Source organism: Phocoena sinus, chromosome 4, assembly GCF_008692025.1.
Source record: "Phocoena sinus isolate mPhoSin1 chromosome 4, mPhoSin1.pri, whole genome shotgun sequence".
NCBI classification, from domain to species: domain Eukaryota; kingdom Metazoa; phylum Chordata; class Mammalia; order Artiodactyla; family Phocoenidae; genus Phocoena; species Phocoena sinus.
In genome coordinates, this window is record NC_045766.1 from 86,963,990 (window position 1) to 86,977,502 (window position 13,513).

The 13,513-nt window shown below is 36.0% G+C and overlaps 1 protein-coding gene across 2 annotated transcripts in view; it reads right to left on the reverse strand.

The window, feature by feature from the left end:
* NECTIN3 (nectin cell adhesion molecule 3) overlaps positions 1–13,513 on the reverse strand; it is a 130,248-nt gene that overhangs the window by 77,639 nt on the left and 39,096 nt on the right. For both annotated transcript variants that reach the window (XM_032630083.1, XM_032630082.1), the window contains exons 2-3: positions 10,043–10,384; positions 716–1,012 (exon numbers count right to left, since the gene is read on the reverse strand). In XM_032630083.1, coding sequence (XP_032485974.1) covers positions 716–1,012; positions 10,043–10,384 — 639 coding nt within the window. The remainder of the gene's footprint in view (positions 1–715; positions 1,013–10,042; positions 10,385–13,513) is intronic.

Genomic DNA, 13,513 nt, shown 5'->3' on the forward strand with positions numbered 1-13,513 from the left:
CAAAATTTTAAAATGCTACACAAAGAATGTATCAAAATGAGAAACTTTATAGAAGAGGGGAAAGTATATACACACATGTACATATCCACACAAACATACACACAAGAGAGTATCCCTTAACCAAAAAATAAAAGCACAAATGGGCCAGGTTTGAACTTTATCTAAGATTATTATTATCCCAACGATGACTCTGTTTTACCTTTATGAGGATCTTACAACATGATCAATAAAAATCATACTAGAAATAATACTGAAAAAACACAAATTTTCAAACTAATTAAAATGTATCTAGGAAGTAAAAGATCCTTGCTGAAAACATCATGGGTAGAATCAATAAAAATGAATAACAGCTAAATTAACTGGATTGGAGAAGGAGCTGTTTTTCGCCAAGTATTGCACATTCTGAGGTATAAATTTCCACAATTCACCTAATCTAGCTTATTTTTAAGGTCTAAAAAGGACAAGGCTAAATAATTTTAAGTTGGACAGCAACTTTAAAATCATTGTCTGTCTTTACAAACATAAATATGTTCTGGTTAAATGGAATTTCCATGAAAATATTCTTTTTTAATTAAGAAAAAATGTCAACAAGGAAAATCTATAACAATATCTGAATATTAAATATTCAAACTAAAGACAGCTTGATACAGAATTATGTTAAAGGGAGAAAATAAAATGCATGATGTTTAAAAGGTAAATGTTATTCTTTACTTACACTGTATGTCTAATATGAAAGAATATCGGATGTCCTTTTCCAAGGCTGGATGTTTTACAACACAAGTAATCCGCCTTCCTCTAGCAAATCTGGTAGGAAAAAGCTTGTATTGGCTGACAATTGTTGCTGTTTCATTTGGAAAAGAAGTCGTAGTGGATTCCATTTCGCCAAGATCACCTTCCCAATCAATATGTGCAACTGGTTTTCCAGTGGCTGCGATACAAATGGCTGCTACTGTTTCATTTCCTCCATCAATTAAAGAATCTGGCCCTTTTATCAGGCTCACAGTGGGTTCAACTGTTTAAATTTAAAAAAATTAGTTACATTTCAATCAAAAGCGTATTTACTCCTTCCAAGCCACAACTAGCCATATTTCATAAACTTAAGAGACAACTGCATATAAAATACACACACGTTAAATGCCAACACCAACTGGATTCTTGGAACGAGAAGATCATGAACCAGGCCAAACAAAAAGCAAGACTTTACATAACCATCACAAAGATGGCTCTCCCTGGTAAAGATACACTTTTCTTTACAGGGACAAGTTTTTGAGTTTTCCCCAAAATTAGTATATAAAAAAAATTCCTGCAAATTTGATCATAATTTCCATTAGGAGATTAAAGGTACTACTACTCTGAAAGGAGATTAAAGGTACTATTACTATTACACTACTAAGCCTATGGCACATGGGCTTAGATGCTCTGTGGCACATGGTATCTTCTTCCTGGACCAGGGCTCGAACCCGTGTCCCCTGAATTGGCAGGTGTATTCTTAACCACTACGCCACCAGGGAAAAGAAAAAGCGGTTTTAATATATAATGCTTCAATTTGCAGCAAAAATGTTTACAACACATTTAATATAGGTACTGTTAAAATGTAATGTCACTAACAGTTTATTGAAGTGTACATGCTACCTACCTTTATCTGGTATAAGAAAGCTCCTCAGCAGGGGAAGTAACCTTAATGTTAGACCCCTTTAATCTACCCTCCATATATATGCTAGCTACCTCTTCACATTTTCCAGCAAATTTTATATGCTCCTTTCTGTGTAAATTCCTGAGCCCTCACCGTCATGAATTCTTTGGCTCAAGCCTATAGGTTACTGTGTGCATTAAATTTTTAATCTAAAAGACTTTTTTTCATTTCTAATTGGTTCATTTTTTTAATATTTTTTGTCTCAACTTTCTGCTCCTGAGATTTATTTATGTGGGATCATTTCGCCTTAGATTATTATTTTGCAATTCTTCTTTTTTCTACTTTTTACTTTTAGATCATTTAGATTTGCATGCAACTGTATAAATTATTAGTTTTAACTACTGTATGGTTCATTTACTGTTGGACATTGGTGCTATTTCTTGCTTGGTACAAACAATTTTATAAGAAACATTTTCATTCATGTATCTTGGTATATTTGTATAAAAGTTCCTGTAGTTTATCCCTTGGTACTATGTTTATTTCCATTATTTACCAGATAATGCCAAAAAGCTTTCCAAAGTACCAATTTACTTCCAATCTTAGCATTCTGGTTGGTCCAACATACCCACTACAGTTGACAGCCAGACTTCTCAACGTTTGCCAACCTCGTAAGTATGTAACAGCATATCACTGAAACTTTGTTTCTAATTTCTCAGATTATGAATGATGTTAAGGATCTTTTCTTGTTTATGAGCCATTTGGAATTTCTTCTTCTGCAAAATACCTATTAAAGCCAATTGTTTTTTTCTTACTGATTTGGGAGAGTCCTTTTCTGATTATATGTGAAAATATCTTCCACCAGTTTAGGGCTTGTCTCTTTACCCTATGGTGTGTTTTGATGAGCAGAAGTTTTTAATTCAAATGCATAAAATTTATCAGTTAACTACTTTTTATATACAGGCACACCTCATTTGATTGCACTTTGCTGTATTGTGCTTCATAAATATTGCATTGTTCACAAATAGAAAGTTTGGGGCAACCCTGCACTGATCAAGTTTATCAGCACCATTTTTCCAACAGCATTTGCTCACTTCCTGTCTCTGTCACATTTTGGTAATTCTCACAATATTTCAACCTTTTTCTTTATTATTATATGTGTTATGATGATCTCTGATCTTCGATGTTACTACTGCAAAAAGATTACAACTGGATGAAGACTCAGATGATGGTTAGCATTTTTTAGCAACAAAATGTTTTTTAAATTAAGGTATGTACATTGCTTTTTAAGACATAATACTATTGTATCAAAACTACAATAAGGTATCACCTCACACCAGTCAGAATAGCCATCATTAAAATATCTACAAACAATAAATGCTGGAGAGGGTGTGGAGAAAAGGGAACCCTCTTGCACTGTTGGTAGGAATATAAATTGATACAGCCACTACGGAGAACAGTAGGAGGTTCCTCAAAGAACTAAAAATAGAACTACCATACGACCCAGCAATCCCACTACTGGCGTATATCCTGAGAAAACCATAATTCAAAAAGAGTCTGTACCAGAATGTTCACTGCAGCACCATTTACAATAGCAAGGACATGGAAGCAACCTAAGTGTCCAGCGACAGATGAATGGATAAAGAAGATGTGGCACATATATACAATGGAATATTACTCAGCCATAAAAAGAAACAAAATTGAGCTCTTTGTAGTGAGGTGAATGGACCTAGAGTCTGTCATACAGAGTGAAGTAACAGAAAGAGAAAAACAAATACCGTATGCTAACACATATATATGGAATCTAAAAAAAAAGTGGTTCTGAAGAACCTAGGGGCAGGACAGGAATAAAGATGCAGCTGTAGAGAATGGACCTGAGGACATGGGGAGGGGGAAGGGTAAGCTGGGACGAAGTGAGAGAGTGGCATGGACATACACTACCAAATGTCAAATAGCTAGCTAGTGGGAAGCAGCCGCATAGCACAGGGAAATCAGCTCTGTGCTTTGTGAACACCTAGAGGGGTGGGATAGGGAGGGTGGGAGGGAGACACAAGAGGGAGGGAATATGGGAATGTGTGTATACACATAGCTGATTCACTTTGTTATACAGCAGAAACACATCATTGTAAAGCAATTACACTCCAATAAAGATGTAAAAAAAAAGACATAATACTACTGCACACTTAACAGACTATAGTATAGTATAAACGTAATTTTTTTTTTTTTGCAGTACGCGGGCCTCTCACTGCCGCAGCCTCTCCCGTTGCAGAGCACAGGCTCCGGACGCGCAGGCTCAGCCGCCATGGCTCACGGGCCCAGCTGCTCCGCGGCACATGGGATCCTCCTGGACCGGGGCACGAACCCGCGCCCCCTGCATCAGCAGGCGGACTCTCAACCACTGCGCCACCAGGGAAGCCCTAAACATAATTTTTATAACACTGGGAAACCAAAAAATTCATGTGACTGTTTTACTGTGATATTCACTTTATTGCAATACTAGCTTTATTACAGTGGTCTAGAACTGAACCCACAATATCTCCAAGGTATATTTGTACTAAGAGTTACCTACTTCGAGGCCAAATTACTATGTATATCACATAGTAATTTGGCCTCGAAGTAGACCAAATTTCTTGTTCTCTACAGAAATTTAAGAGATTGACTTATCCCTTCAAATGGTAAGCACTGTTGTTTAACAGTCTGTGTCCGATAATTCCAACATCTCGTGCAGGTCTGTTTCTGTTGTCTTGTTTGCACTGGCTGCTGCTTGTGGAGTCTTCTTTACTTGTATGCCTGGTTGTTCAAGCAGATGAATCCTTGAGTTTGAATAATGAAGGTAGAAATAATTTGAGGCTTAGAATGCAGTACCTTTCTGTGTTTTCTTCTGCTAAGCTAGCTCCTGAGAACACTATCCAGTACAGGATCTCCTTAATTTCAGGCTACTCAAGTGATATAAACCAGGCCTAGAAGTCTATAAGAAGACTGGTTTACTTAATTTCAGACTACTCAAGTGATATAAACCAGGCCTAGAAGTCTATAAGAAGACTGGTTTACTACACGTGTACTATTATTCTGAAAACTGTTAAGCCTTTGGGTACCAGGAGAATATAAGGTTATTAGACATCCCATCTTGAGCAGACTTGCATTCAGATATTTGTCTCTCTCACTTCCCAAGGTTCTTGAAATCTTAGTTCATCATCTTAAGTGTCTCTTCTAAATTGTCTAATGTCCCCAAGGTTGAATACAGATTGCAGCTTTCGGTACTAGGTTTATTTCTATGTTTCCACCTTCTCTTAGATTTGGTCTAGTTATATTCCGCACTATGTTGTTATTTCTTTGAAGTTTTCAATGGTTTTTAACATTTCACTTACCCATCCCCCACCATGGGAGCGTTAATGTGAATAACCTGTGCCATCAATAGAGGCTTTTATCTTCGAGGAACTTAAAAAATTACCTTAAAGTCAATTTTAAATTGTTATTTCTGTTTCTTCTGAAGGGAATCAATCTCCTGGTTGTACACTTCAGTTGCTTTCTAAAGTTACTTTTCTCATATTCCCCAACATTTAAGTTAACTTCTCTGCACCCTTCCCTGTCTAGTGGTTTTGTTGTTGTTTCCTCTTAAGATGCTACCCAATGCCCTATATACTCTGATTTGGGGGAACATGAAGTTTTCCTGGCCCTGCATTAATGTCAGGATTGTTAAGCCTACTTCTTTCTGTTGGTTCTTTCATCCACCTCAAAAGTTTCCTCTCACATGCACATAGATCAGTACTAAGCCAAAGAATTCAGAGGGCCATTCTGTAGGTCTCTAAAGCACACACATTCTCTCTTTCTCTCTCATGTTCCCTTCTTTCCAGTATTCTGTTCCACAAATTCTAATCACCTGTCCAATCTGTCTCTTAAACTCAGTGAGACTAGCATTCTCTACCTGAATTCCTTGTCACTGAGCTGTCACTGGTAACTGCCTAAGGAGGAGGCTGGAGCAATTGTAGAACTCATCTTGTTTATTTTCCTTCTTTCAGGGATCATAATCCTACCATGCCTATTAAGTTGCCTAGTTTTTTTGTTGCTAGAGAGAGAAAGGGTAAATCCAGTCCCTGTTACTCCATCATGTGCAGCAGTGGAAATCTTTTTTTTTTTAATTACAAAAGTAATATTACTAAAAATTGGAAAAACAAAGAAAACTTATCCACAACTGTAATATCTTAATACAGTCATTATCATATTCTTCCATTTCCTTCTCTTATTTGTTTCTAGTTTCTCTATAGATGTAATCATGGCATACCTACAGTTTTGTGGTTCATTTTATTTTCAAGCAGCAATACTTCTCTTAACTACAATTTTAACAACTATATAATATCCCATATATCAAAAGGAAGTAACCAATTGTACAACTCTTCTGCTATGGGGCATCTGTTGTTTAGTGTTCCCAAAGCTTTTTGCTATATTACATTCCCTTAATTCACTTTCTATTACTACTACTCCTTTGAAACTCTAATGTCACTGCCTAATCTATACACTCGATACTTTTCTTTGCCTGTTCTCTTTGACTGATTTGGTAAAATTTGATACTTAGTGCAGTTCTTCCAAATCAGTTCCAAAACAATTCAGTTCTAATGCCTTCAGGTATCTGCTGTAAGTAATGAATTAACTTCTGGGCTATGCATTTAGAATGATAGTAGCTATGTGCCAGCCTTCGGAGAACTGAAAAAATGGTCACTGAAATCACTTTCTGTATGGCTTGATTCTCACTGTGGGAAAAAGCTGCTAGAGTAATCTTAAAAACTTTTTTCTTCTCTTGATATGAATAATATTACTTTGACAGTTTTTCTCAAAGCTATCTATTTGAACTCCTCATCTCTATTTCTTCCAATCTCTGCCCTAATAAATACTGAGTCTTAGGCCTTCAGTTACTTTTTATAAGTTTCTTAAAAACTTTTATCTGATAAACACTACTACCTGGATGATCCCTGATTTTATTTGCTTTTGATACAAAGCTTGACTCTATAGTTTCTAACCACCTACCTGGAATTGTTTGCCTATGTATCCTCCAACTCAATAAGCCAAATGTTGAGTTCATCGTCTCATCCTCCCAATCCCCAACATGTTTTTCATTCAGATATGCCCATTTAAATTAATGGTAACATAATTTACTCAATCACTAAGGTTCAAAACCTGTTACTGTTCAAACCTCCCTAGTTTATTATATACAGTCAGTTACAACGTTCTGCTAATTTTTCCTTTGTAGTAGTTCCCTTCCTGACTCAAGTGGCAGAAATTAGAAAATTAACTTCAAGCTTTCATGGCCTCATGGCTGAAGCATTATGATTTCAGGACTCTTCATTTCAATCCATCAAAAACACCAGACTCATCATCTTAAATCACAACTTTCATCACATTACTTCTAAATCAGGTCTATGAGTTAGGTATCCCTCTAAGCAAGGTGAGAAGATGGTCAAAGCAGTGTTTCTCAAACTCTGCTGTGCATACAAAGTACTTGGGGATCTTGCTAAAATGTAGATTTAGCATTCAACAAGTCTGGGAGGGGTCTGTAATTCTGTATGTCTAACATGCTCCCAAGTGATGCCACTGCTGCTGGTTCATGAACCATGCTTTAAACAGCGAGAATCTGGGACTTCCCTGGTTGTCCAGTGGTTGGGGCTACATGCTTCCACTGCAGGGGGCACAGGTTTGATCCTTGCTCAGGGAACTAAAATCCTGTATGCCGTGCAGTGTGGCCAAAAATAAATAAATAATAAACAGTAAGAATCTGAGAATAAAAGAAGAGAGGTGAGAAGAAGTACAATGCTGTACACTAAGTTTGCATTTCCAGCAATATAAAGCTCAAATTCCCCATCTTAATATTTAGATTACTTTAAAGTGGTCCTGCTCTACCTTTCTAGCCTTTAATTCTTGTATTTTATATAAATCCTTTGAACAATCAACAGATTACTCAGTGGTCCCGCAGAGGACACTTGGCAATGTTGAGAGACATTCTAACTTGTTGAAACTTAAGGAACTGCTACTAGCATCTAGTGGGTAGAGGTCATGGATACTGCTGAATAGTCTACAATGCACAGGACAGCTCATCACAAGAATTCCAGCCCAAAAGTTCAACAATGCCAATTCTGAAGAAACTCTGCCCTAATATATGCTGTTTCCTGCCTCCCTGCGTTGGCTCATTCTCCTCCCTATACTTCTTTCCTTTTTGCCTACCTAAAACCTATCCACCATTCAAGGACTGGCTCAACTACTTTTCTACAAAACATTTCTTAACTACAGAGTTTATTTATCCATTCCTATACCCTACTTAAATAACATTTAGTGTATTACTGCTACATACCAGAAACTCCTACAGGCTTTAGGGATATAAAGTTAAATTTTAAAGTGCACAGTTGCAGTCCACCATAAGTTTATAGTGAAGAAGACATACAATAAGCATTATGTTAATTGCTACAACAAAGATAAGCTCAAGATACAAAGGCAAAAGAGCAAAAAAACCCCATCAAATTGCAGAGGGGTAGATATTTCAAGAATGGCTTCCAAAAGGATGTGGTTTGGGGCTTCCCTGGTGGCACAGTGGTTAAGAATCCACCTGCCAATGCAGGGGACACGGGTTCAAGCTCTGGCCCGGGAAGATCCCACATGCCGCTAAGCAACTAAGCCCGTGCGCGCCACAACTACTGAGCCTCCACTCTAGAGCCCGCGTGCCACAACTACTGAGCCTGCATGCCTAGAGCCCATGCTCCACAACAAGAGAAGCCACCGCAATGAGAAGCCCGCATACCACAACGAAGAGTAGCCCCCGCTCGCCACAACTAGAGAAAGCCCGGGTGCAGCAACGAAGACCCAAGGCAGCCAAAAATAAATAAAATAAATTTATTAAAAAAAAAAAAAAAAGGATGTGGTTTGATGAGTAGCAGTTAAATAGAAGAATCTAGAAGAAAGAGACAGGAGGAAAAAGGTGGCAATCCAGGCATAAGAAAACTACACATGTAAAAAAATAGGTGTTAATGAAGTGTAAATAGTTAATTATGATTATAAAATTTGGGTTGCTGGGAGAAGTAGAGCAAGGAGTGGAATAGATGAAGTTAGAGAAGACCCAGCTAAAAGCATGACTAGTCTTATACTACCAACAGTCGAGTTTTAAACCACTGAGTATTGTGTTAATTTAAGGGGAATTACTAAAATTTAAAGCAAAAAGTCTTATTCACGAGCTCTCTCTTCTACATGCGAACTATTTATCTATTTTTTCTTGACACTGAATTTTTCTGTGACTTTTTTTACCCCAATGGCTTGCACTTGATTTTTCAGATATTTATGCCCTGCCTTCCAATCAAAACAGGTCTCAAAAGTATCAATTTTGTAAACATAAGTTATATTTTTCCCACAGCTCTTAGGGCAGGCTCTTAAACATTAAAGTCTTCAAATATTTAATGTTATTTCTATTTTTAAATAGTATTTCTCAATATGAAAAAATATATAACATATTTGGACAAAATTTCTTTCCTGCACATCAGTGACCCTGAAATCATGCCATTAAATATTAGAGGCTGTGTAGTTATTTGGTTCTCTGGAAGCAGACACTGAGATCAAATGAGGAGTACAAAAGGCTTATTAGGGAACAACATCTGGGAGAAAAGTGAAGAAGGATTGAGTAGGGAAAGCTATCAGCAGACCTTACAAAGTCCCTGACAGGCAAACAGGCAGATTCATAGCAAAGACCACCCATTAAAGGAGTTCCACTCTGGGTGGAAATGGCTACAGTTGCTTTTACTCCTTAATCCTCCTTCTAGTATTATAAAAGTACTCACCAGCTATTCCAAATTGGTTTACCTTTCACTGCAGGTGACTATTTTAATGCTAATAAGCTCCTCCTAAATTCTGCTATAAACTTTAATAGTTTTCAGATAGGAAAAGGCAGAAGATCTTTCAATGCAAGCAATAGACCAAGATTCAAATAGCTATGCAAATCCACAACAGCAGAAATAAAAGCTGATTTGAAAAACAAACATGAGATGTCAGTGGCTCTAAGACCACAGTCACTTAAAAAATGGAAAAGCTTATTTAAAGATGGTAATTTAAAGGTTGAAAATTTGAGGGGAAACAATGAAAAGAAATGTCAAAGAATCTCAGCACTTAGTATTATAAATAAAAAACAATCTTTCATGAAGAAAGTAAAATAGCTATAAATTACACAGCTTTATATAGATACACAGGTAGATAGGGACAAGATTTAGTTTAAACTGAGAGTCTAGAATCATAGAATTTTATGACAGAACTTGAAAAAACATATCTGAATTATTTTATTTTAAACCTACATTTATATATAATTTCAATTATTTTAAGTTCTTGAAAATACTTTTACAATAATCCTCACCACACCACCAAAATATACAATTTAAGTACACCTACCTAATACAGTTACAGTTGTAGAGGACTGAGCATTTCCAAGTGGGAATGTAACAGCTTTGCATATATATTGTCCAGAATCAGAGAATCCTATGTTATGTAGAGTAATTGTTGCATCATTAAGTGAATAGTTTTTAAACAAGACTCTTCCCTGATATTCTCCTTGAACAGAGAATCCATATTGAGGATGATGAACTGCAACAGTCTGTGCACTTTTGCCATGTATCTTCTCCCATAAAATTTGTGTTATAGTTTCATTTCCTTCAATTAAACACTTCAGCGAAACATTCTTTCCCCATACTGCTGTGACATGTGGCTCCACAATAACTGGTCCAGCTAAGGCACCTAAGGAAAAACAAAAAAGCGTAGTTCTTAAAAATGAAAAAAAGTTACATTAACATATTATCAAATTCCCTCCTTTCCTGTTTTCCTCTTCCTTCTTCTCCTTGTGTAAGTACACACACACACACACACACACACACACACAGAGGCACAGACACTAATGACCGAGTAACAGGAAGGACTGAAAAGAGCTAGATGTTCCCAGGGCTGGTTGTAAGACCCAAAGAATGATTCTTACGTGAATCAAATAATCACCAATATGTGTTGCAGTGGAGAAGCACTAGATTGGGCCAAGAGTAAGCTTAAGAGCAGGTCCTTCCCCAGTCAAGCCACCAGGTAAGGTCCCAGCCCTAGCTGACACCCTGACTGCAGCCTTGTGAGAGACTCTGAAACAAAGGACCCAGCTGATCTATGCCTAGATTCCTGACCCAAAGAAACTGAGAGATGATAAATATATGCTGTTTTAATACTATTAAATTTTAGGGTATTTTGTTACTCAGCAACAGATAATTAACACATTTAGGATCTGTCAAACCAAATATAATACCAAAGTTTCTTCCTTTGGAGAGTTCCTCTACCAAAAATCTGTATAAAACACTTCATTAAAGATAGACCAACTGCCAGAAAACATGAATTCAAAAAACACATACAAATGTGAAATTAAGTTTTTCTATCTCACAGATGAAGAAAAACTATTCTACAAGCAAAAGTTAAAATAAAATGATACCAAACTTCACTTTTATAATAATGATTTCCTTCCTAAAAGCAATGGATGAAATATAAATCATTTTTAGGAACATAGGACTAATACTCATGAATACTAAACTCAAGCAAGATGATCTTCACTGACAGGTATATTAGAACGTATATAACAAATCCTTGGAGAGTTTACAACTCACATACATGTCCTGGCAAAATAAATGCTCAAACTAAGAAGTAAACCAATATAAGCACTTGAATACAGAAACTGTATAAATACCTTTAAAATTTAGAGTTATGTCTAGTTAATATTTTTAAATAAATACAAAAATGCAGAAAGGTATCACTTAAAAAGATAACCAAGAAAAATGTGTTTAAACATATTCAACAGTTCTAAACAACAACAAAACCTTTACACAATATTATTTCCATGAATAATATTTTTTCCTTCTTGGCAGGAAAAAAAAACCATAAATGAATATATTAGATAGATACATACATGGATACATACATAGCTAGATAGCTAGATAAGAGGGCAAACTTTACCACCCAAGAGATGATTGAGGATATTACAAAAAAGGACTGACAATTCACACTGACCATACTTAACAGCTATGGCAGAAAAAGGCTTTCTTTTAGCCACTCCACCAAAAAAGTATCAAGTCCAAAAAATGTACCATCATTGCTCTTATGCTTTCAAGCATAATTACAAAGCTTTTAAAATTTAACCTATAAAATATGAAAGTATTCTAATGTATTTTAACAAGTTATCATAAGCCTAGTACTATACCCAAAACTATGCAAATGAAAGGGCAATTTACAAATACTGAAAATTTCATATAATATTATGAAAGAACACACAGCTCTTTATTTAAAGAAAAAGACACAATGACCAAGTAGGATATTCAAGAATGTAAGGATATTTTTAGACTATTCATCACACTGAAAGGTCACATAACTTTCTCATCTGATGCCAAAAAGACATTTAATAGAATTCAATATTCATTATCTGATTTTTTTAAATTAATTAATTTAATTTTTGGCTGCGTTGGATCTTTGTTGCTGCACGCAGACTTTCTCTAGTTGCGGCAAGCAGGGGTTACGCTTTGTTGTACTGCACAGGCTTCTCATTGTTGTGGAGCATGGGCTCTAGGCACACGGGCTTCAGTAGTTGTGGCACACAGACTCAGGAGTTGTGGCTCACAGGCTCTAGAGCGCAGGCTCAGTAGTTGTGGTGCACGGGCTTAGTTGCTCCACAGCATGTGGGATCTTCCCAGACCAGGACCCAAACTTGTGTCCCCTGCATTGGCAGGTGGATTTTTAACCACTGTGCCACCAGGGAAGCCCTCATTATCCGATTTTTAAAAAATAACTAATAACTGAGAAAAGGAGTCTTAATAATAAAGTAGATTTTTCTCAAATCAATGGCCATCACAATGCTAAAATTTAAAAGGGGGCATGGTTATTAATGAAAGACCAAGGCAAGATGGTGCACTGTCATTACCATCATTCAACTTAGACTAGAAATTCCCATTCAATGAGACAAGAAAAGGAAAGAAGGAAGAATAAGAATAAGAAAGGAAAAGACAAAATTATTATTTGAAAAACCTATTACTAGAAAAACCTAAGAAGGCCAAGTAAAGTGCTATTAGGACAAATAATGTGGTTGCTTGCAAACCATGCAAACTGTATACAAAATGTGTATTCATCAGGCCATAACAAGTGATAACCTTTACAAACTTACTGTAGAAAAAGTCAATATTCGCAAAATATTAACATTTAAAACACCCATGAATAATGTTGTAAAGAATCTAGAAACCTGAGAAATTAACTTGAGTAAATGGAAGATATGTTCCTGAGAAGAAAGACGTAATACCTACTACTTAGACAGCAAATCTCTCCATGTTAGCACACAAATTCAATGCAACTTCAGTAAAAACCATGACAAAACTTCTTGAAACTAGAATAGGGACACTATGTTTAAAAAAAAAACCCACGATAGCATAGTAAAGGGGAGAAAGAATACTAAAGTAAAAATAATAAAAACCTTAATGTCTTAAAACAATTGAAAGTACACAAACAGATCAACATATAGAATGGAATACAATATGTAATATGTTGTACAAGTGGGGAAATAATGAATTAGTCAAGACATGATGAAAGGACAAGAGCTAATATTTGGAAATAGATCTACCCCTGCTTTACTAAACACACACACGCACACACACACACACAAATCCAGATGAAGATATAAATGTAAAAAAATGAGCCACATATTCCATATATACTGACAATAATTTTTTATATACTCTGGAAGATAAACATTAGTTACTCTAAGGAGGGACACTACTAAGGATTAAAGAAAGAACTTTTAGTTTTTACTTTGTGTTCTTCTTTGATGTCAGAATCACAGTAAATAATGTTCAAAATAAA